Here is a 25,362-nt window from a genome sequence, read left to right on the forward strand (position 1 = left end):
ATTGATATCAATTATGCTATTTCAAAGACACATGCATTATTCAGTGAAACTTTGTATTAGTCCCAAATCCATGACTACAGCTATAGGCGTTACACCGAGACAGGAAGTAGACAGAGAAATATGCCCTTCATCTCAAGATCATGCGAAACACACGAAACAAGTATCTCGGCCACAAAGGAACACTGGGAAACCAAAGTTACAACTCAAGCTATAAATGAGTGCCATACTTCCTGTGAGTGTAGTAGGCCTATGGCACTGGCGGAGAACGGAAAAAGAAAGAGAGGAACTGGATAGCCAGCAGCTAATGAATTATACGCATGCTGTAAAAAAAGTGTTGTACTTGCAAAATATTTGTTTTTAGTATCTGATTTAGTTAGAAAAGATGGGTACTTTTAAATGGCCGTCAATAAAATGCTGCAGGGATGACGTGATTTTGTAGGCCAACCCGTAAGTTAGCATCACCCTGGTTCCCTTAACAAAAAGCCAATAGGATTTTTCCATTGGCTTTTGGATTAATGCATAAAGCAAGGTCTGTGACCAACAAAAGTTAATGATTCTTACACTGAATTTTGAAGCCTAAATACTATCAACAGAAATAAAAAGCTAAATGTAGGCTATAAACAAGCTACACCGCAGTCACATTACTTCAATATCACCATCACTAAGCTTCCGACAACTCTTTTAGTCTTTATTTCTAAACATTTTTCCTGAAATTTTGCGTTTGAATATTTTGCAAGAGCGCAATTATAAACATTATGAGGCTGTGAAAGCGGACTAGTGAGTAGATGAGTTTACCTGTTTGGCTGATGACGTTTAATGTCCTCGACAACCTCTGTAGTCCCATTTAGCCACTTGTTAACAACGACCTTTTTCAAGACAAGTAAAAGTTTAAAAAAAATTAACAAGGGGGTATTATTACTATGTATTTGATGTTGCAGAATAAAACATGAAAATATCTTGAGCTTTTGTTAACAATGGACTTTATTTCAAGCATTTATCCAAAAACCCATTCGAAAAACCCATTGACTTCGGGATGGTGGAACCGGAAGTACTAAAATGCAAACCCATTTTCAGGTTTTGGCTGACAAAATTACATCATCCCTGCAGCACTCTATAGAGAAAGAGTCTCAATCTGCTCCCTTGTTCAGTAGTCAGGGCACTGAACAGGGTGTCGGCCATTTCAAGGGCTGTCTCAATCGCAAAATCCTTCCAGTTCACTGAAACCTTTGCTCCCTAAAAAGTCCCACAATGCACCACGATGCTCACTATGTTCCCTTAACGGAAGTTCTAAAGAGTGAAACATAAATCACTTGAGCCAACTCACTGCACATAAACACGTGATAGATGTTTCTTAAAATACAAACCATTATTTAATTATAAGTCAGCATAAGCATACATCACTAGACATAATGAACATAATCTAGCTAACATAATTTTTTTATGGCTGAAATGTTGCGTGTATATGTAACAAGCGAAGTATTTATCATAATGTACTTTAAATAACATAAAAAAAATAGATATCAGTTCTGCTGTTGTTCATAAATACCAGTAGTGATGTTGTACAGTTGTCATGTTGATGTCAGTGTCCCAATGTGTAGTGAGCCAGGGTCCTTACCAGTGGCCGAGTTTGTGTACACAATATACTGTTTCACAACATAGGAAGTGTGGGAGTTGATTGAGACGCACCCGTAAATAGATGTAGTAACGGTATTCACCAGCAGGGGCTAACTGGACCATGCTAACCAAGCTAAACCCTGACACTTTAGTTTCCTCTCCGGATTTGATGCTGTCTGACCGAAAGTGGCCCCTACAGTGCTGTAATCTCTGTCTGTATATGTTATTTGGAGCCAGTCTCGTCCATGATAATATCTCAACATAAAGCTCCTTAATGGGGCTTACGTTTCATGGGCGAGTGTTTGTGTATGTGTGTTTTTTATACCCAATATGTTTATGCCTCAGTTAATCTTTGCGCTTGAATGCATGTGTGTACATACGTGTAATGTGTCTTCCCACTTATACATATATGTGTGGGAAGACAGATTCACTGTTGTAAGTTTGTGTGTTCGGCAGATGTTCAGTGACATACAACATTACATAAGTCTATAAAGCATGCAGGGCTACATTAGGAAACATCAATGGATGGATGAAACGAATGTAGGCAAGGTCAAAATCAATTTACGCTCTGCCTATGGTGACGTTTACTGATGGTTGTGCAGCTGACGAGTCTGGGCGGGACTATTTCAGACCGCTGATGGCATTTATCTTTGTTTTGAGTGATGAATGGAGGGTCCCTGTCAATAAGAATTATGTTATGGAATGTTAGATGGCATCTCCTGTTTTAATGAGCAGGGGCTATCGATGGGGGGACAACCAGGAAGTACTACTAATAAGCATGAGGCAAAGAAAATGGATCTCATTTTTATTCATATGTAGTGTGGAGCACATGTACATTTGCAATATCAAAGTGCTGACAGCATCTAAACACTTCAAATGTTTATGAATCTATTAAGGTTCAACGATTAATTGAATAGGTTGTTTATATTGTATTTATAATAAATGAGATTAATTAAATATGTTTAACACCATCACATTGATTTTTTAACTCATTTACCTAATTTGACTTCATGTTTTCATTGTTTTGTGATGTTGAAAGATTGACAGAACTGATGTGACACCAATGACACGTTGTTTCCAGGCTATTTAGAATAGCATACTAGCATACATTTTCTGCAGTATATAATATGAATGCACAGTATGTGCATTTTCTGTATGCATAGATTGCCTGGATGAACTAGATTTTATAAAATGTACAGTATAAAACCATAAAACGCAGCATGAGATACTGTATCCCACTGTGCAGTGCACTCGACTTGACCTTTCCATTTCCAGTGTGATGAATGAACTGTTAAGACAAATCTGCTGTTAGTGACTCATTATTTGACTGCCACTGAGTACAGGCATTTTTACAGAAAATTGTATTAAAAATACAAAACATCCATTTTAATACAAGACATGCAGTGTTTTATAATGTATTAAACTACAGATGATTATCATGGAATGAAAGTGTTCATGCTCAGCATTTTGAAGTCTTTAAATGGTTAGTTCACCCAAAAATGAAAATTATGTCATTTATTACTCACCCTCATGTTGTTCTACACCCGTAAGACCTTCGTTCATCTTTGGAACACAAATTAAAATATTTTTGATGAAATCCGATGGCTCAGCGAGGCCTCTATTGCCAGCAAGTTAATTTACACTGTCAGTGCCCAGAAATGTACTAAAAACATATTTAAAACAGTCCATGTGAGCACAGTGGTTCTACCTTAATATTATAAAGCGACAAGAATATGTTTTGTGCGCCAAAAAAACAAAATAACGACTTTTCAGCAATATCTAGTGATGGCCGATTTCAAAACACTGCTTCGAATCTTTTGTTTAGAATCAGTGATTTGGATCGCGTGTCAAACTGCCAAACTGCTGAAATCACGTGACTTTGGCACTCCGAACCGCTGATTCGAAACAAAAGATTCGAAGCAGTGTTTTGAAATCGGCCATCACTAGATATTGTTAAAAAGTTCATCAAAAATATCTTAATTTGTGTTCCGAGGATGAACGAAGGTCTTATTTGTGTAGAACGACATGAGGGTGAGTAATAATTGATATAATTTTCTTTTTTGGGTGAACTGACCCTTTAAGTGGCCTCCTCAGTCCCTTGAGCTTAAAGGGATAGTTCAGCCAAAAATGAAAATTTTGTTATCTCTTAATCACCCTCATGTTGTTCCAAACCTGTATGAGTTTCTTTCTTCTGCTGAACACAAAAGAAGATATTTTAAAGAATGTTGGTAATCAAACAGTTGAAGTTAGCCTTTGACTTCCATAGCAGGAAAAAAAATACTATGGAAGTCAAAGGCTATCTTCAACTGTTTGATTACCAACATTCTTTAAAATATCTTCTTTTGTGTTCAACAGAAGAAAGAAACTCATACAGGTTTGGAACAACATGAGGGTGAGTAAATGATGACAATTTTTATTTTTATTTTTGAGTGAATTATCCCTTTGGGAAATTATAAACCTCAATTGTGATAAGTCATGCAGGTCTTCCAATGAAGCTCAACTTTGGGAAGAACTTAAGGAGGATTGGAAAGAAGTTGAACACGACACATGCGCCAAGTCTAGTGAGTCAATACCCAGGAGAATGGCTGCTGCAATCAAAAACAAGCGAGAACCAACAAAATATTACCAACTGATTACATTGTAGTCAATTTATACTTTATTTCCTGTGAGCTTTTTGTTTTTATATGCCTTTTTGCATAATGCAATAAAACCCATATTTAATTATATGCTGGAGTTTGCCTTTCTTGCCAAATAATTTTGTCATTTTAATACCTTAACCAAGTTTAGTGTATTCTTCTTCCCAGTATAACATATTCATCATATTTTGATTGTTTAATAGAACCGGAAGCGTCATTAAAAGCAAATATTGTGCAAATATCCCCTCCAGACATCACTTTTGGCCACTACTGTATATGTTTTGTAAGGACCCCCTGGTCGGCCCAAAAACGGATTCCGACGGCCTGGGCGAAGGTATAATGCGTGTATGTCTTTTCAGCGCCCCTGTGAAGTTCACTCAATTTTTAGAATTTAGTTTCAATTTTACTTTAGCTGCTCGTTTAATCTGACTCCAATTTCAAATGATTATTACTCTTAGATCGTGTTTCTAATTAAGGAATTAATCATTGGTCATGTATTAATTTAGACATTTGATTATTCTGGGTATCCCGTACTTTCAATTATTCGTTCATTATGGACCCGATATCACACAGGAAGTTACATCAGCCGACTATGTACTTCCACGATCACAAATTTGTCAGTTTCTGATACTTCGTCAGAGGGTGCAGAGTTTACTAATGCATTTGAGTCGAACCGCCACATGCTTGTTCATATAAAAACACAGTTTTCTTAGTCACGATACTGCAACTTGCTAAGTCAGTGATAGACAGAAATCCGAAGGTCTCACATGATGTGCAACATGCTCTTTTTATTGAGCCTTTAGTTTGAATCTATCCTGACGCAAATTTGCGGAAATATGGACTTTCAGAAGAATCCAATATATATCAAATATAACATTTTATTTGTCAGGTAAAATGGGTGGGGTGGGTAACGACAGTCATACGTCATTTCATGACACTGTCATTATTTTTACGCCAGCTAGAGGGCGCATGCCTTTAAAACGTAAATATAGGTAGTAATAAGGTGGTTGAAAAACGATCAATAGGTCATTTTTTTGGAGGACAGTCTCTAATAAACACAAAACATGAATTGCTCAAAGATGACTCTAAGAGTAAGAAATGCGTACACATAGTGGGAGGGGAGGGGGGGCTTTTTCTCAGCTTTTGGTCTTAGCAGGAAAATCAAGTCTTACATTTTGAACACATTCACTCTGAAATATTCCAGAAATTTTAGCTCTAAGTAGTTGTCAGAGGACATGGGAAGATTAGTATGTCTCTAAAACATATATACAAGATATCATACATATTAGTGTCTATCAACACATTCAAATATACCTACGAATACTAATGAGATCACCTTGGGCAAAGACAGAGAGGCCACAGAATAACAAGATTCTCAATTGAAGGGTGCTAGGGTTCATAAGGGGGCTTCTGAGAAATGGAGGCAGCTTAAAATGCCGCAGAGGGTTTATGGGGATGAACAGCTACAATCTGCAGTTCATTACCTGCAAGGGGGAAGGAGAAGATTACTGAATCACTTACACTTCTGTCTCTCTCTCTCTCTCTCTCTCTCTCTCTCTCTCTCAGTCCCTCGTCGACTTGTGAGGGAATGCTGGGAATGAGGTGTGTTTGGAAGCAATTGCATGTGTTTTAGTTTGGATTCATATCGGTATGTTTCTGGCTTCTCATTTACCTTTACAAACCACATGTCTCTCTTTGAGTCTGCAGTATGATAGGTGTGATTGCATCTCAGTGACGGAAGCATTCTGAATCTCAATACCATCTGCAGAGGAGAGAGTCTATAGAAACCATTTATCAAACTTGAGATAAAGGCACCACAACACACACTATACACATCTTGTCTGAGGTCACACAATCACACACACCCACACATGCACCTATTGTGCTCACACAATGCCATTATACTGTAAGTTAACTGGTAGAAACTTTGTTTGAAGCTGAGTAGTTTTAAATCGAAGCTTGTGTCGTCTGAATAATGGCTGATCATGGCAACAGGCCCATAACTATTTCTGTCAGGAACCTTACAACTGTGTCAGCGCCTCCCACTCCCCATATCTTTCTCGTGTTCTCTTTCTCACCCTCTCTCGCTCAGCCCAGGAGGGCTTTTTCCAGAGCATACTGTCTATAAAATGGGTCAGGACGGGACCAGGCTCTATTTTTATCAGGAAACCATTTTCATAACTCCACAACAGGTATCTCACAGAACCTCAATGCCCACACAACCCCCTCTACCGTAGACCAATAGTGTGGAGATTCCCTCAGTAGTCCATTCCCCATCGCTCTCCAGGGCTACACAAGTGCTGCCTGGATAGTTAAAGACGCAGAACAATGAAGGCTGCTGGAAAGTTTTCAGCTCAGTGCTGATCTCTGTACGGTTGGAAATCAATGGAATAGTTCAACCAGAAATGTAAACTCGGTCATCTTTTACCCATCCTCATGTTATTACAAACAATCTGACTTTCTTTCTTTCATAGAAAAAAAGATACGTTTCCGAGCAGCTTTTACATATGAAAATTGGTGGTGTTTTATAATGTCCAATAAATAAATACTAATGCTAATATAACATCATATGGGTAAGATTATGCTTTTTTTTTTTTCTTTTTGGAGCTTGACAGTTACCATCCACACTAGTCTAGAAAAGAGAAGCTCATACATTCTGTAAAATACCCTCTTGTGTTCAGTGGAAGAAAGAAAATACAATATATGTAATGATGATGACAGAATATTGGGGTTCCCTGTTTTTGACCAATGAATTTCCACTCTTAAAATTACACTCTTAAAAATAAAGGTTATTTATTGGGATCTATGGTTCCAATAAAAAACCTTTATCATCCATGGAAACTTTTCAAATGTTCTTCACACTAAGAAAAAAAAAAATGATTCTTTAAGAACTTTTGAAAGGTTCTTTGGGGAACACAAAATGGTTCTTCTATGCTGGCATCACTGCGAAACCCCACTTTTGGAACCTTTATTTTTGTGTGGGATTCTAAGAGTGTAGGATTCTAAAAATCATTTTGATTCAGACTGTTATGGCTAATGAATTATTCAGACTATTTTGCGATATGTTTGACCAATTAACTAAAAATAATCAACTCTCAAAGGAACAATCTGGTTGAAAAAAAGTTTTGCTCAACACAAGAGAAATATTTAGCTGCTGAAATATTTTGGAGCACATTTTCCATGACTTGTTGTTAAATGATTTTTCCACAAATGGAAATAACAATTTGGTCCCACTATATTATGTGGCCTTAACTACTATGTACTTACATTAAAAATAAGTACAATGTACACTATATTGCCAAAAGTATTGGGACACCCCTCCAAATCATTGAATTCAGGTGTTCCAATCACTTCCATGGCCACAGGTGTATGAGACAGACTGCTTCTACAAACATTTATGAAAAAATGGGTTGCTCTCAGGAGCTCAGTGAATTCAAGTGTGGTACCGTGATAGGTTGCCACCTGTGCAATAAGTCCATTTGTGAAATTTTCTCACTAGTAAATATTCCACGGTCAACTGTTAGTGGTTGTTTTTCAGGGGTTGGGCTTGGCCCCTTAGTTCCAGCGAAAGGAACTCTTAATGCTTCAGCATACCAAGACATTTTGGACAATTTCATGCTCCCAACTTTGTGGGAACAGTTTGGGGGATGGCCCCTTCCTGTTCCAGCATGACTGCGCACCAGTACACCAGTTTGGTGTGGAGGAACTTGACTGGCCTGCACAGAGTCCTGACCTCAACCCGATAGAACACCTTTGGGATGAATTAGAGCGGAGACTGCGAGCCAGGCCTTCTCACCAACACTCTTGCCTGACCTCACAAATGCGTTACTAGAAGAATGGTCAAAAATTCCCATAAACACTCCTAAACCTTGTGGAAAGCCTTCCCAGAAGAGTTGAGGCTGTTATAGCTGCAAAGGGTGGGCAAACTCCATATTAAACCCTACGGATTAAGAATGGGATGTCATTAAAGTTCACGTGCACGTAAAGGCAGGCGTCCCAAAACTTTTAGCAATATGGTGTACTTACTGTGTTCATATTGTATTGCAAAACACTTTTGCTACTATTGAGGTCAGGTTTGGTAGTATGGGTAGGTTTAAGTGTGGGTTAAGGTGGAAGGGATGGGTCAACAGTGTAATTATAATGTCATTACAGAAATTCATTAAAGATGTAATTACATGCAGGTATTTTAAAATATAAGTACAATGTAAAAACATGTACACAATAAGTGCATTGTATCACATGAATAATTTAAATGTAAGTACATAGTAGTTAAGGCCACCTAATATAAAGTGGGACCAAAAATGTTAATTTTTCTTTTTTTTTTTAAATATTATGATAAATTATAATAAATTATATTATATATACATATTTCCAGGTTTTATTTAAGATGGAATGTTTCTCTTTTTTTTGATTAAACCCAACAAATTAAACAAATTAAATCTCATCAATCTTAAATCTCATAAATCTCTATCAATCTATTTCTAATTACATTAGGGGATGCAAATAACCATCATGGACAATTTTCATCAGATATTGAGGATAAGGGCTTCCAAATGTTATTTTGGCAGTTAAGAGTATTAATATATAAAAAGTAAGGTTATATTACCATAAAACATCTGTTCCTTATGCGCCATCCAACGTAAAATACTAAATAGAAAAAGGAGATCTCACAACATTTGTATTTTATAGATGTGCCATATTCAAAAGTAAATGACAATGGCATATTGTCATAATTGCAAATTTAGTGGATTTTAACCTTTTAAATCATGCAGCTGAATTGCCCCTTCCAGATTTGATGGTGCATTTTAAACCTTAATGGTCATTACAGGCTTTGCACCAAACACTGGATGAGGACATGAAGAATGTCTGCCCAAGGGGATGTATGAAATCCATTATATGGTAGAAGAGCACAATCCCTGAGGCAGCTCGTCTAATTTACGTGGGCTTATTACAATGAGATACTTATAGAGCTTGACAATATAGTGGCATATTATGAATGACCTTCTCTTTAGCTGCAGTGAGGAGAGGAGGGGAGGGGAACGGGAGCATGCGGAGGAGAAAAATGCTCCGGGGAATGAGGTGTTTCCCCATTGGCTGTGTCCTCCGAGTCTCTGAGCCTCTCTCACACATTTGTCTGTTCCGTTACACGCGCTTTCTCTAAGCCGATGGTTATCATACACACACTTGCACTCGCATTTAAACCCTCACGTACGCTTAAACAATCTTATGCGCACACTGGTGATATAACAAAACCCAGTAATAATTTCCTGCATCCAGATGCCAGTTAAGCAGCATTGTAAACATAGATATCATTCCTAAATTAATCTCCTTACATAACCCCCCTGACATTGATTAAAATACACAATTTTACCCAGAATTCCATGTAATGTTCTCTGATTCGACTGCAAGCAAAAATAATGTTTGTTTGAGTGCCAAAGACTGGAATAGGGCACAGAGAGGACAAATTCAGATGGTTACGCTAGCACGGAAAGGACAAATCTATTAAGGACGAGTCCAAATGAAAGGAAACGGTGAAAATGACAGGGACAGGACAGACAGACCAGACCTAAGACATAAAAAGGGGAGGGGAGATGGACAGTTTTAGGATAGCAACACAGGGCAGGATGTCCCAAAGCTTGCAGCGCATCGGTAAGCTACACAGGCTCTGAATTAGAGTCAGTTGCCTTTGAACCAAATGCCGCTCTCCACTTCTGAGAAGAAAATCCCCTCATTTCTCAGTTCACAGAGAGGCAGGAGACAAAAGCTCTCTCATCCCCGCATTCTAATCGGCAGCTCTGGGATGCACACTCACACACACATATACACAGCTTAACAAACACACACTCAATATCTCTCTCTGAGAGCTGTCTCATCAAGCTCTCTGTTCTCTTTATCCTGCTCTAGCCGTGACACAGTCTAAATATCTGCTCCACCTTGCCTGCTAATGCTGCTGCTTTCCACTCTACTCCATATCAAGCACAATTTGGGTAATTGGTCACACTGTATGGGCTAATCCTTTGTTATTGTTTTTATTTTTTTGGGAAAGACTGACCTTTGGGACAGCACAGCGCATGCTATAGGGTATCTAGTACATTTAAAACAGGATTCGAAATGTTAGAACCACAAGAGATTTCTCATATCCTCTAAGAATGTATAACTCTGTTTATGTTGTTGCTTTTCAAGTGAGGTTAATCTTTTTTAAATGTTTTGTGGCTAAATACACTACCGTTCAAAACTGTTCTGGCTAAGTTTTTTTTTTTTTTTTTTTAAGAAAAACAAATTAACCCTTTCATTCAGTAAGGATGCATTAATAAACAGTTAAATATGACAAAGACATTTATAATGTTACAAAAGATTTCCATTTTAAATAAACACTGTTCTTTCTATTTATCTTCTATTTTATGAACTTTAGATGTATCAAAGAACCCTGAAAAATTGTATCACGTTTTCCACAAAAACACTTAGCAGCAACTGTGTTTATCAAAACTGATAACAACAAGAAATGTTTCTTGATCACCAAATCAGTATATTAGAACGACTTCTGAAGGATCATTTGACACGAAAATTCAGCTTTGCCATCACAGGAATAAATTATATATTATTTTGTATTAAAATAGAAATAGAAATATTTCACAATATTCAAACAAACTCCTTATTAAAAGTCACTGGTCTACATAAAAACAAGTTGATGACGTTTCGGTGTTCATCCAAACACCATGCTCCAACCAAAGTCTTGTCAAGTTGTTTTTATGTAGTCCAGTGACTTTTAATAAAGAGTTTGTTTGAACATTTTATTAACTGGATGTTTTAGACATCATGAATCTACATAGACATATCACAATATTGCTGTTTTGTTGGTGAGCATAAGAAACTTGTTTTAAAAAAACATTAAAAAAAAATCATACAGACCTCAAGCTTTTGAACGGTAGTCTAGCTATACAGAACTGCATATTGAACCATTTTATTTGGTGTTGTGAAATTAGAGCTCCAAAATCTGAAAAAAAAAAAAGAAGATTCTGATGCCCTGGGGTGTCCAGTTCGGCTACTGGAGGGTTGCCTCAAACCTGCTCCAACACACCAACCTGAACGTTTCTAGTCTTCCTAAAGATCTTGATTACCTGGTTTAGGCGTGTTTATTTAGTATTTGAGGTACACTCTGCAGGATAGTGGCCCTGCAGAAAGAGGATTGGGCCCCCATGATATAACCAGAGAGGTTCAGCACCATGGAGAGCAACCTACAAATTCAGCACCATGGAGAGAGTCAAAAATCTTCAATGCAAGACCCAGAATGGGTAACTTTATGCCATAAACAAAGCCTGACGTTTTCAGCACCAAAGAAAGAGTCCACATCGTCCTAATTACGCCATCTTCTTTCATACCACTTTGTTTGGCCAAAACTCTTTATTATGAGGAGATTAATTAAACTGTCTGCATAATTATTTACCTCTCTAAAAGCTGCACATCGTCAATTATCTGTGAATCATTATTGTGGAGACACATGGAGGGCACCAGCATAATTATTCTAATTATGATAATCATCAATCCTTAAAAGAGCATTTAGTCACTTACAGAAGTGTAGAGATATCCCTCGCTGTTCATGCCCAGGTAGAAACCAGTCTTCGCTCCCTGAATTGCCACTATCCGCAGACCCACAGGAATCAAGTTGAACTGTGCTGTGGGATGAAATCAAAAGAAATTCATACTCAGAGAATTAGATAAAATACTATATAGCAAACAGTGTCAGGTGTCAGAGAAAATGGAATACTCAGGTTTAAAACTGGTTGGTTGCTTTTTGATGTCAATCAAACTGTCTTTTCCTGTCTAGGTGGGCGGTTCTTGGGCAGAATAAGCTGCAATGACAACCAGACTTTTTGCCTTGAGTCAAAAGTCTGGCTTTGCAAGACTAGGGACAACATGACATAGGATGAAACAGGATAACAGAGATGAAGATGAGAACGACACATAAGAGAGGATGTAAAACTGACAGGGATGGCAAAGATAATGGCATGAGGTGGGGGAAGGTTTTCAGGAGGGACTATCTGTCCTACGTCTGTTGTCCTTGATAGAAAGATGGATTGTATTTGATATGGATAATACAAGGAACATCACACAGTTAATGCTTCTGAGAGATAGAAGAAGATAAAAACATGCAAAATAAATGGCAATGAGAGGGAGGAAAAGACAGAGAGATATGCCCTTAGACTGAGCAACACTGGGTAAATATTTCCGCAATTAGTCTTCAGTGAGATTTCCTGCCAGAGTTTGACAGATATATGACAGTATGCAATTGCTGTCGGACATTATTGTAACGATTTAGCACCATCAAATTCACCTCACTGGGCGTGAAGTGTTTAGGATTCATGTCAGACCTCCCTGTCACAACGTTCATGGGATGCTGCAGTAGTATAGTTATTTAATATGTGCGACAGTCATTTCAATAGACAAGCGTGACATGTAAGCTAGTCCTTGACAACCCAGGCAGGAATGTGCTACACTAGCGCACCCTGACAACTGCCATCCCAATAAAATACTTCTCAATCCATTACACACACACAACTCACATAGAGTCACATAAGGCACAAGAGCTCATGACACATCACATTCTCTCTCCTTACTGTCTATTTCCCTTCATGAACAGCATGTTATGGTGACTCAACATAAAAAAAGATTGTACCATTGAGACCTCAGGTTGAACCTGTACAGAAGAATTAACTTCCAGAAATGGAATACCAAGATCTTGGGTTAAGTCCAGAATACATGCATATTCTATACTGTTAAAAATAAATATTCTCCAATGGTTCTTTGCAGAAACTTAAGGTGCATCCACACTGAATTAATTGCTGGAGTTGGGTAACACTGAACTACAGGCAAATCACCTGACTTCCTCTGTCTGTACTCTGACTGGTAGCCATTTGTTAGAGAGTCAGACTTGTAACCTGAAGGTCATGGGTTTGAGTCTCAGTACTGGCAGGAAATGTAGGTGGGGGGAATGAATGAACTCTTCCACTCTCATTACCCACAACTGAGGTGCCCTTGAGCAAGGCACCTAACCCCCAAACTCTGCTCAGCTTGCATTGCCAATGTTTGCTTGTGAGCCTCAAAAAGGCAACTCTAATTAAAAATGAATGACTTCTGAGACTCCATTTAACCATTAATTTCAACCGAAATTAAAATTCTATACTACTTTATTCTAAAACTAAAAATAAATCTTTTTAATTTCTACAAGTAAATGTGGGCAACATGTACAGTATGAAAAATTGGTATTCATTTTGAGATTTGCTAAAGATTACGGACTGTTAGGAAAAAATATTCTAGAACAGGGGTGTCCAAACCTACTCCTGGAGGGCCACTGTCCTTTAAAGTTTAGCTACAACTTACCTCAACACATCCACCTGGAAGTTTGGAGTATGGCTAGTAAGACCTTGATTAGATGGTTCAGGTGTGTTTATTTGGGGTTGGAGCTAAACTCTGCAGGACAGTGGCCCTCCAGGAGCAGGTTTGGACACCCCTGTTCTAGAACATTAAAGGGTTCTGTCAAGCTCTAGAACCTATTAGGGGTGTGCGATATTGACAAAAAAATCTTGATTTTTCTTATTTTGTTGATAACAATAATTAGACAATTTTTTGCTGTTTTTGTGAAGTTGCATCTGACGTGGCATTTAGATGTATTTACACAGACTGTTTAATGCAGATGTGGCATAAACACATTTACACTGAAATTACAATTGCGTTAATAATTCTATGAGATTTTAAAAACAAAATATTGAATATTACATATTGTAATATGAATTATTTAAAAAAAAAAATTAAATATGAAAATAAAACTGGAGGTAGGTGGCGGCAAGTCCCTGTCTTAATGAGTGAGTCATTGAATCATTCATTCAAACGATTTGTTCAAAACAGCAAATTCATTCAGAAAGGAAGCAAGTGACTTGCTGCGTCCAAAAACAAAGGCTTCAGTACAGCAAAAGAGTAATATGTCTGAATACATAGTGTTTGAAAAATAGTAGGCGAAAAGTACCCAGATGACCTACTCTGAGATTCTGGAGTCTGCATTTGATGGACACTTGTGAGGCCATGGGAGAGAATTTATTGCTGTGTCCAAATTAAGAGGCTGCATCCTTTGAAAACTGCATTCGAAGGCTGAATGCATCACAGCGGTGCGACAAAGGCTGTCCCAATACAAAGGCTTCTTTGAATATGGCCTATAAATGCATCCTTTTCCTGTGCCGTGAAGGATAGAACGAGTGGATCCTTCGAAGCCAAGCCTATCCCAAGATTCAGAGTGCACCAATGACAATGCTCGGTCCAGCCTTTGTGGTCTTCGAAGGCGTGGCCTTTGAAGTCCTTGTCCTTCGAAGGATGCAGCCTCTGAATTGGGACACAGCTTATGAATGGCAGTGAAGCGACACAACTGACGCTGGTAGGTCACGTGACATAGCAATGTAGTACGTCTGAATTTCATTTATACTACCCATATTCATACTATATACAATGTACATTTTACCGGTCATGAAGTAAATTCAAACTCATATGTAGTACCTACTCAGACAGTATGTGATTTTGGATGCAGCACGTGTCTTTATGAATGGGCTATTGACAGTGTTGGGGGGAAAACAATATTGCATTACTCCCTAAAAAAGTAACTAATTACATTACTTTTGCATTACTTTTTCTCACCTGGGCTGGGCTTGCTTGTTTGTTTGTTTTTTTAAAACAACAAAAAAAATGTTCTATTTTTGGCAAATGTAAAAGCCCTTTCACACTAAAAGTGAAATGAATAAGCCTCAGGCTGAAGGAAATACACATTTATGCCTGTACAGTAGAGGGCGCAGCTTAAACAAACCTTTCAGCTGTGCTGCCATTCTGAATTAAAGAAGAATAGGATACAGGAGAAGGAAGTTCAACACATTTATTTCTAAATCTAATCTAAAGTAATTTTTGCTTATTAATATGGTTTAATTAGATCATTGAAGGTCAGCAGCAAAGACATTGTTTAATAAAGTGAGATTAAATACATAAAGTATATTTAATATTAATATAAAGTAATTTAATTACAGGTTTATTACAGGTTTTCATAAAATTCTGAGTTTGCATTTCACTGTTTTTATTCATTTTGAGGAATACTGAATGTTTTTGTGCAAGTGAGAGGAGTAAATGATGTTCACATTTAGTCTAGAACAAGAAAAAAAGTAAAAAGTAGAAAAAGTAACAGATATTTTGTTGTAAATTTAAAAAGTAATGCATTACTTTACCAGTTACTTGAAAAAATAAATCTGATTACGTAACTCAAGTTATTTGTAATGCATTACCCCCATCACTGGTTATTGAATCAATCACTCAGAGGATGTACAAAATGCAGATTCATTCAGTAACAAAATACCACTGTGTTTCTCACAGACACACAATGGTTTTACTGCATTGGCATTCTAACTGAATTCTAAGAAGCTATTCACACAGAACTACTCTTTGTGGGTAACAACGTGAGAAGCAGGGCAGTGGAACAAGAAAAAAACAACTGCGAAGTTTAGAGACGTGTTTTTCAAAAGTTTAATTTGTTTAACTTAAGCTCCATGTTTTTAGAACACTGTGTCATGCACTAGACGCTTCAAAAGACGTGAGCGCATCGGTGGAACACATCCGTCTAACACGCATTTACATAGAAAAACAATGGAAAGGCAGTGCAGTGGAATGGAAAAACACATTCTGCGTGAACAGCCATTAATACTTCTTGATATAAAAGCATGGATTTCCAAAGCCTGCTTTTGTTTGGTTTTTGCAACGTGAGTGACATACTAAATAATGCTAGCTCAGACATCGTTAAAACAACAGTTACCATATTGTAGAAAAGAGAACATGGCCCCTTTAAGTATTTTAGTTACCCTTTCTGTGATCTAGTCTCTTATTGGTTGTTCAGTTACGCACTCTTTTGTATAGAGCGTAAAAGTTACGTTTTTTTCTTTAGTTAGATTTTGGGGTTGCTCGCATGCTCATCGCACGTCGGAAAACTGCCGTCCTGTGCCGGAGCAAGAGCACCTAGCAGCCACATCAGTTTCATACAAAGTGTGTGTTCATGAACGATACTGTTGGTGAGTGCGCTGTGAACTGTGACTTACATCTGTGCAGAACAGTAAACTCTGTGAACGAATCCCCTTGTCGTGGCTCATTTCACCCGCGTTTCCCACTGCATCGACCCAAAGCAGTAGCACGACAACTGGTGTCAGAAGCGGGGATTTATCTGGATGTGTTTGAAACTCCGTAAATTAACCCAGAGGGATTTTGGATATTGGCAAAATAACATATGACAACAGTGGATGTTGCAGTCGCAAGCTAATTTGTTAGCGCTTCTTCAAGACCAGGCCAGAGGCGCGAGGTGGCTGACGTCATCGCGCCCGATGAGAACCGTGTTGACTCAACTACACTAAATTGCCAGAGACATTAAGAAAATCAAATGCTCCGAGGACGTCTGTGAGGATAACTGACTGAAAAACAAATTAAGACAAAACTATATATATATTAAAAAAAAAAAAAAACGCTTCACCATTCTTCAAGACCAGGCCGGAGGCGCGAGGTGGCTGACGTCATCGCGCCCGATGAGAACTGTGTTGACTCAACTACACTGTGAACTGTCAGAGGCATTAGAAAAATAAATGCTCCTGGAGGACGTCTGTGAAGATAATTGACTGTAAAAAAAAAATAAATAAAATAATAATAATAATAATAAAAGAAAAAAAGAAAAAAGATAAATATAAGAAAAAAAAAAAATAAAAAAGAAAATAAAAAAAAAAAGATAAGATAAATATAAAAAAAAAAAAAAAAAAGAAAAGAAAGAGAGAGAAAAATAACAATAGAAACAAGAGAGATAGTAAATAGAGAAATATTAAAACATGTCCCAGGAAGATTTACACCAAAGAGCAATGGCAGCAGCAGCCCCTGATCCTGACCAACCTCCAGACTGGGTGAAAGTGATGCTCGAATGTCAGAACAAGAATAATGAGCAACTGCAAAAGATGATGGCTCCAATATTGAACCACATTGCGAGTAATACCCAAGCCCCGCAAACATCCATGTCCACTGCGCCCAGGTGGGACACCCGTGAGAGCTCACAGCCTACTGTCAGAGAGAGGCGGATGCCTTACTCTGATTCACCATTGCCCTCAGAGAATCCAGAGAGGTCACGCAACATTACAAGTGGGCCATTTGCTGCTGAGCTGGAAGTCATACAACAGAGAGCACGTACTTCAGGCCCCACCAGAGTTACCCCCTCCATAGAGACAAGTGTTAGACATCGAAGTAGTGAGCGTGGCTCTCAGCTACTGCCACCTACATACGCCGTTGAACAAAGACACAGTATTCTTCCTCATCAAGGCCAAGCCATCCCTCAAGAGTGTCCCAGAGCAAAGCTCGCTATTTTTGATGGTAGTGGGGACTGGGAATCGTTTCTAGTACCATTTGAACGGCAGGCCAGGAAGTATGGTTGGAGTGGAGCCCACAGAGTGGATTATTTGCATGAATGTCTGAGGGGGGCAGCAATTAAGTATGTCTGTTCACTTCCTGAGCATATTCGAGAAGACTACATTCTTCTTAAAGAGCAGCTAACTCAACGTTTTGGTCAGCGAGACCCCCCAACCACAATTAGAAGGAAGCTGGGAGAACTCCGCCAGTTTAAAGAGTCAGCAGCAGAGTTTGCAGAAGAGGTACAACGCTTAGTCACTTTAGCATACCCTGGTGTGGAGCTTGATCTGCAAGATCAACTTGCCACAGATTTCTTCCTCAAGGGGCTTCGTAACCAAAAGGTGGCTTATGAAGTAATGAACAGAGATCCTCATTCGTTAGTGGAGGCTCAAAGACTTGTAGAGGCCCATGAGCACAATTATCGAGCCACCGTGGGACGTGATGTTGATGCAAAAAGCAGAGCCAGGCGTATTTCCTGGGCAGATGATGATGAAGTGTCCAGTGAAACTCCAGCAGCATCACGCAGGGTGCAGAGTCCAACTTATATCACTGCAGACCATCTAGCTCTTCTTTCGCAGAAAACTGCATTCCTAACAGAAACAGTGGAGAGAATTAGTAAGAACTATGTGACTGCTGACCAGTTTCACCTCCTGATGGAGAAGATGGAGCAGCTGCAATCAAAACTAGACAATGCTGTGGCCAAGGAGCCAAGAAAGCTGGAAGCAGCAAATCAGGAAAAGAGGCGAGGTCGGTCTCCCATACAAAGTGGAGCAGCACAAACCAAGTCCTACTCACCAAGTCCCAGCCGTGTTGGAACAGGTCTGTGTTATCACTGTGGTGAAGAAGGACATTTTCGCAGAGAGTGTGTGAGGCTGTCAACCCCACCACCTAACTCCAGTCAAAGTAGTAAGGAGCAGAACCGCAGTACTGCTCCAAGGGATGTAGTAAGCTGGAGAAGCCAGTCCCCTACACCACAGGTGGGACGCACTACAAGTAGAGGCCCAAGCTTGCTCATTGATGCAACTGTGAACAGCATTCCAGTGAAAGCCGTTGTAGACACAGGAGCTGAAGCGACGGTTATCTCAGAAACCTTGTATCAGCAGTTTCCCTTAAATAAGCAGACAGCTTTAACACAGACATGTCTCCATAATGCAGAATCAGGGAAAGACATGAGCGCCAAAGCTGGACTAAAAGTTAAATTCCAAATCGGTACATGGAGTGCAGAATGGGAAGTCTTTGTGGCTCCGATACGTGACTCTGTTCTTTTGGGCCTAGACCTCCTGCAGGCTGCAAACGTAACAATCCATTCTAGTGGCAGAGTTTTCATTGAGGAAGAGTTGGTTCCCGCTAAGATTGTCGGAGGTGATGGAACAGACTACCATGTCGCACGAGTGGTCCTGGAGACAGACACAATGTTACCGCCAGAAAGTGAATGTCTTGTCTGGGGTGAAGTTGACAATCCAAAACCTGGTGTCTGTGCTGTTTTGGAACCCTACCTGATCACAGAAACTGTGGCTTCTGGAAGTGTTGTCACAACCATGGAGCAACGGGTGATTGTAAGGCTTTGCAATCTTTCCAGCAATAAGACCACCTTGCTGAAAGGAGCCTGTCTTGGTCTCTTGGTTGAAACCTATCCAGATGAGAGCTCATCACATTATACAGAGCAAGAAGAGGACTGTAGCGTTCAAGAGCAGAGTGATAACACAATTTATTCGGAACTAAGAAGACTGTCAACTGCCACTGACTTACCTGAGCACCTCCAAGCCCTTTACGCTGCTTCAAGTGGAACATTAAATGAAGAACAACAACAGCGATTTGTTGAGCTCTTGCTCTCATACAGATTTCTTTTTGCCGTTTCAGATGCTGACCTTGGTTTCCTAACAGCTGTTACACACAAAATAAATACTGGAGCTGCTGGGCCAGTACGCCAGCCAGTAAGACGGACTCCACTCGGATTTCAAGGGGAAGAGGAGAGGCATCTCAAAGCTATGCTGGAAGCAGGAGTTGTTACACCTTCCTCCTCAGAGTGGGCGTCCCCTGTCGTGTTAGTCCGTAAAAAGGATGGTGGAGTCCGCTGGTGTATCGATTATCGACGCCTAAACAGCCTGACAACAAAGGATGCTTATCCTCTCCCCAAGATTGAGGAATGCCTGGATGTCCTTGGTGGCGCTTGTGTCTTCTCTACCCTAGACCTCCAGTCTGGGTACTGGCAAATTGCAGTAGATGAAATGGACAGACCAAAGACAGCCTTCATCACTCGCTATGGCCTGTATGAATACACCCGTATGCCCTTTGGATTGTGCAATGCTCCAAGCACTTTCCAAAGGGCAATGGAGTTTGTTCTTCGAGGACTTCAATGGGAAACCCTTCTGATTTACTTGGATGACATCATTATCCTGGGTAAAGGAGTAGACGAGAGCCTTGATCGCCTTGCACTCGTATTCCAACGCCTTGACAGTTATGGGTTGAAGCTGAAGCCGTCCAAGTGTCAACTACTCAAAGACGAAGTCCTCTTTCTGGGCCATGTGGTCAGTGGTGAGGGTATCCGCCCTAACCCAGCTTTGATTAAGGATGTAGACACTTGGAAAACCCCCACAAGTGTGCATGAGCTAAAGGCCTTCCTTGGACTGTGTAACTACTACAGGAAGTTTGTTCCGGCATTTTCTGAGCTGGCCAGCCCCCTAAATGAACTCCTTCGAAAAGAAGTGACATTCATGTGGACTGAGGAGCACCAGAATGCCTTCACACAACTCAAGGAAAGATTGACTTCTGCACCAATACTGGGGTATCCTTCAACAGAAGGGAAATACATTCTGGACACAGATGCGTCAAATCACAGCATCGGAGCAGTGTTATCACAACTCCAGTGGGGAGAGGAAAGAGTTATCACCTATGCAAGTACCCACCTTACCCCAGCTCAGAAAAGATACTGTGTAACAAGGCGAGAGTTGCTAGCTGTTGTCTGCTACACCCGCCAATTTCGACACTACCTGCTTGGTAAGAAGTTTCTTTTACGCACTGATCACAACAGCCTTACCTGGTTGTTCCGTTTCAAACACCCTGAGGGACAGCTTGCTCGATGGCTGGAAGAGCTGAGCCAGTATGATCTCGACATTGAGCACAGGGCTGGAAAACACCATTCAAATGCTGATGCGATGTCAAGACGTGATGGTGAGATTCCCAATACGTGTAACTGTTATCAGGCAGGGAAGAATGTTTCAGATTTGCCATGTGGAGGTTGTCAACATTGCCAAAGACTCCATGACCACTGGGAGAGGTTTGAAGAAGACGTTGACGATGTTGTGCCACTTGCAGTAAGGCGCATTGAGTGTGAAACAGAGAAACACGATGACAACAATGAACACAATGACATTTGCACAGGCGAAGAGAACAGATCAGTTTCAGAGTTGCTTGGAGCCCCACATGTTAACTGGTTAGAAACCACTACCAAAGAACAGCTGGCTCAACAACAAAAAGCTGATCCTGACCTCTCAATCTTGCATGAGTGGAAAAATAGTGGAACCATTCCCACAAAGGAGCAGGTAGCATTGAAAAGTCCAGCAGTAAGGAAATACTGGTTGTGTTGGCCGCAAGTCGAATTACACCAAGGTGTTCTCTTTTATCGTTGGGAAAGACCTGGAGGACTCAGCCCTTCCCTGCTGTTACTAGTACCAGTTTCAATGCAAGCAGAAGTGTTGCAAGCCTGCCACAACCCGCCCCAGTCTGGCCATTTGGGGGAAGGCAAAACGTTAGAGCGACTCCGTCAGAGTTTTCACTGGCATGGCATGGGTGGAGATGTACATTTGTACATACAACGGTGCAAACACTGCAATGCCTGTAAATCTGCAGGATCTACTAAGAGAGCCAAACTTCAAAATTACCAAGCAGGGGCCCCAATGGATCGGATCCACATTGATATACTGGGTCCATTTCCTGTGTCCAGTTCTGGAAACAAGTATGTTCTCATCATCATTGACCAATTCACTCGATGGGTGGAGGCATTTCCTATTCCAGACCAAGGCGCAGAAACAACAGCTAGGACATTAGTTTATGAGTTCATTTCCCGTTTTGGTGCACCACTCGAACTGCACACAGACCAGGGTCGCAATTTTGAAAGTTCACTATTCAAGAATGTTTGCAGTCTTTTGCAGATCACAAAAACAAGGACGACCCCTTACCACCCTGCCTCAAATGGGCAAGTTGAGCGGTTCAATCGCACACTCCTTCAGATGATTCGCTGCTATGTGAACCAGAATCAGAAAAACTGGGATGAGCATCTTCCTCTACTTACATCAGCATATCGTAGCTCCCAACATGCAGTCACGGGATTCACACCAAATAGGCTGATGCTTGGAAGAGAAGTCTACCAACCTCAGGATCTATGGTCTGGCATAGCAGAGCAGAGGTCAGATAGTTTGGCAGTTCCCGACTTCCTGTACAACTTGGAAAAGGGCTTAAGAGAAGCACATGATGCTGCCAGAGAGCACCTCCAAACAGCTCAACAACGTCAAAAGAAGACGTATGATCTCAGGTCTCAAGAGAGGACGTATAATGTGGGAGATCTTGTGTACATGAGGGACAGCACCAAAAAGAAGGGACAAAGTCCAAAACTCCAAGCACCTTGGAAAGGGCCCTTTGTGATATCTGTCTGCTGTGGCCCGGTGCTTTATGAGGTCCAGGGGTTACGACAAAAGAGAATCATGCATCATGACCGTCTTAAGCCTTATGACTGTGAGGTGATTCCAGCATGGGTTAAGCGTCAAAGGAGTCAGATCCTGCAAAAGAGCAAAGATACCACTAGTAATCCTATAATTCAAGAGCCTTTGCTTGATCCTGAACAGCTCGCAACCCAGTACAGCAGTGAAACAGATTCAGTTTCTTCTGACCCTGAGCCCAAGGAAAACCAGGACAAAGGAAGAAAACGTCAACCAGCAGCTCGTGGACGAAGGCAAAAAGAAAGGGAACTTGGGCTAATGTCAGACCTAGGACAAGAAGAGACAATCAAGAGGACAAACAGAGGAAGAGAAATTCGTAAGCCTGCAAGATACAATAATTAAGAGAAAAAAAAAAAAAAGACTGTGTTCCAGACTTTCAGTTAAGTACTAGTACTTATGGAATGTTATTTCAGAGTTAACGCCTTGAAGGACTTTTTCAGACTAAAGATACTGTTTATTATTACATGCACTATTTCTTAGTTACTGTTATGCTATTTTTACTGAAGGGACTCAGTACTGTTAAAAGAGGGGGAATAGTGTAGAAAAGAGAACATGGCCCCTTTAAGTATTTTAGTTACCCTTTCTGTGATCTAGTCTCTTATTGGTTGTTCAGTTACGCACTCTTTTGTATAGAGCGTAAAAGTTACGTTTTTTTCTTTAGTTAGATTTTGGGGTTGCTCGCATGCTCATCGCACGTCGGAAAACTGCCGTCCTGTGCCGGAGCAAGAGCACCTAGCAGCCACATCAGTTTCATACAAAGTGTGTGTTCATGAACGATACTGTTGGTGAGTGCGCTGTGAACTGTGACTTACATCTGTGCAGAACAGTAAACTCTGTGAACGAATCCCCTTGTCGTGGCTCATTTCACCCGCGTTTCCCACTGCATCGACCCAAAGCAGTAGCACGACAATATTATCAGAAAAACTGAATAAGTAAATCACTTCCAGACATCTGATTAAAATACACAACATGGCCAAGAATATGTGAAAATCCTCTTCTAATTATCGGGTTTGGCCTTAAATCCTGTCAAGACAAATATTCATGCCATGGCATGAGATCTTTAATTCAGCTGAGTGTGATTCCCCAGACTTGTACCAGTGACCATGGGCTAAATGTTATACACCTGGCCTTAGGCCTGACATAGGGGACATATGCCAACACTGCCTCTCAAATTAATTACAACAGACAGACAGACAGACAGAACATGTACGTAAGGAGACAGAGGGAATTAATGACATGAACATCAAAAGTTCATTTTATGTCCATCTAGCGGTCGCAGGTACGGACACACGCAGACACAACTCAATAGTTTCTACAACTGACCAACCAGAGGTCACATTGAGCCTGTCAGGTGTGAATAACGAGTGAGAAAGAACACACACTTACAGAAGCAGCTGTTCTCGTCCCTTGTGCCGTCCATGGTGCCATCCGGCAGCATCTGCAGGTAGTAGCCATGCTGGCTGTACAGACGGGTGACGATGCCTTTTAGCTGTGGCTCTGCAGAGAGAAAACACAATCACAGACACAATGTTAGTCCTGGGAGAAAACATCACAGTTTGTGACTTCAGGTCCAGAAAGGTATTAAAGACATTGTTAAAACAGTTCCTAAAGAACATAATAGTGGACATAGAACACAGAAGCCTGCACTGCGTTCACTACGTCAACTGCGTATGACAACAGTTCAAATTGTTAAATAAAGTCGTTTTTTTTTTTTTTTTTTTGTGCACAAAAAGCCTGAACCACTGTTCAGCCTGTAGTCACATTGACTATTTTAACGTTGTCTACTACATTTCTGGACCTCAAACGGAGCAATGACATTGCTGCCCCAACATGTCCTCCAACCAATACGCCCACATAGGTCATTTGTCACTTCCCTGAAATACGACTCATAGGAGCGTTTACTAAAGTTGCGTCCCTATCGACAACAGGACACTTTCATTTTAATGCATTGTACTCCTTTATCTGCGCCATATTGTGGGTTTCGCGTAGCTCAATTGTTAGAGAATTGCAATATATACAACATCATTCAATCATGTGATTGTGGGTTCGATCCCAGGGAACGTGTGTGCTCATAAAGTGTATTTGCACTATAAATCACTAAGGGTAGGTGTAGGTGTAGTCGTTAATAAAAAAAAAAAAAGATTTTTGCTAAATGGAAATAGGACAAATGGTGGGTAAGGGACTGTGTAAAAAGTACACACATTGCATTTAAATGAACACGCATTTTGATTGGTAACGGTGGTCATACGTCATTTCATGACGACAGATGTAACATAACACTCATTATTTTTTATGTCATTATTTTTACGCCAGCTAGAGGGCGCATGACTTTAAAACGTAAATATAGGTCGTAATAAGGTGCTTGAAAAAACGACCTATAGGGTCGTTTTTTGGAGTAGGACAGTCTCCGTTTATGTGTGATTCAGAAACCCCTGTATTTCATCAAAAATATGTTGAACGAAGGTCTTACGGGTTTGGGACGACATGAGGGTGAGTACTTAATGACAGAAATTTCATTTTTGGGTGAACTAACCCTTTAACTATTAACACCTGTGGTTACTCTGGTAGGACACCTTGAGGGGAACCAATTTCATACATCCATTAAAAACCTTGGGACCAGTTGGTTAAAAGTAATTGCAAAAATGGCTTGGAAAAGTTAGCTATGAGAAGAGCTTGATGCCATTTGGTTATCTAGTTGCAGATTGCATTTGCCATGAAATTCCAACAGTTAATGTGGTTCACATGTCCAAATACTTTTTTTTGGGTCTTCAGTGACTAATTCAGTGGCTCATAACTGGTTTTGTACCAGGACCCAGAATTTATATTGGATAAAATTAAACAAAAAGGTCCTTACAATCAATCATTATAACTTAGCCAATTAATGTTATCAAGAGCTGCATAAGCCCGCCGCTATGGGGAATGATTAACAAGACATGAACATG

General features: G+C 40.1%; 1 protein-coding gene across 1 annotated transcript in view; it reads right to left on the reverse strand.

Moving 5' to 3' along the window:
- fgf11b (fibroblast growth factor 11b) overlaps window positions 1-25,362 on the reverse strand; it is a 63,430-nt gene that overhangs the window by 11,439 nt on the left and 26,629 nt on the right. The window contains exons 2-3 of the mRNA XM_051910668.1: window positions 23,807-23,917; window positions 11,820-11,923 (exon numbers count right to left, since the gene is read on the reverse strand). Of these exons, the coding sequence (XP_051766628.1) occupies window positions 11,820-11,923; window positions 23,807-23,917 (215 nt within the window). The remainder of the gene's footprint in view (window positions 1-11,819; window positions 11,924-23,806; window positions 23,918-25,362) is intronic.

The sequence above is a fragment of the Ctenopharyngodon idella genome, chromosome 10 (genome assembly GCF_019924925.1).
Source record: "Ctenopharyngodon idella isolate HZGC_01 chromosome 10, HZGC01, whole genome shotgun sequence".
NCBI lineage: Eukaryota > Metazoa > Chordata > Actinopteri > Cypriniformes > Xenocyprididae > Ctenopharyngodon > Ctenopharyngodon idella.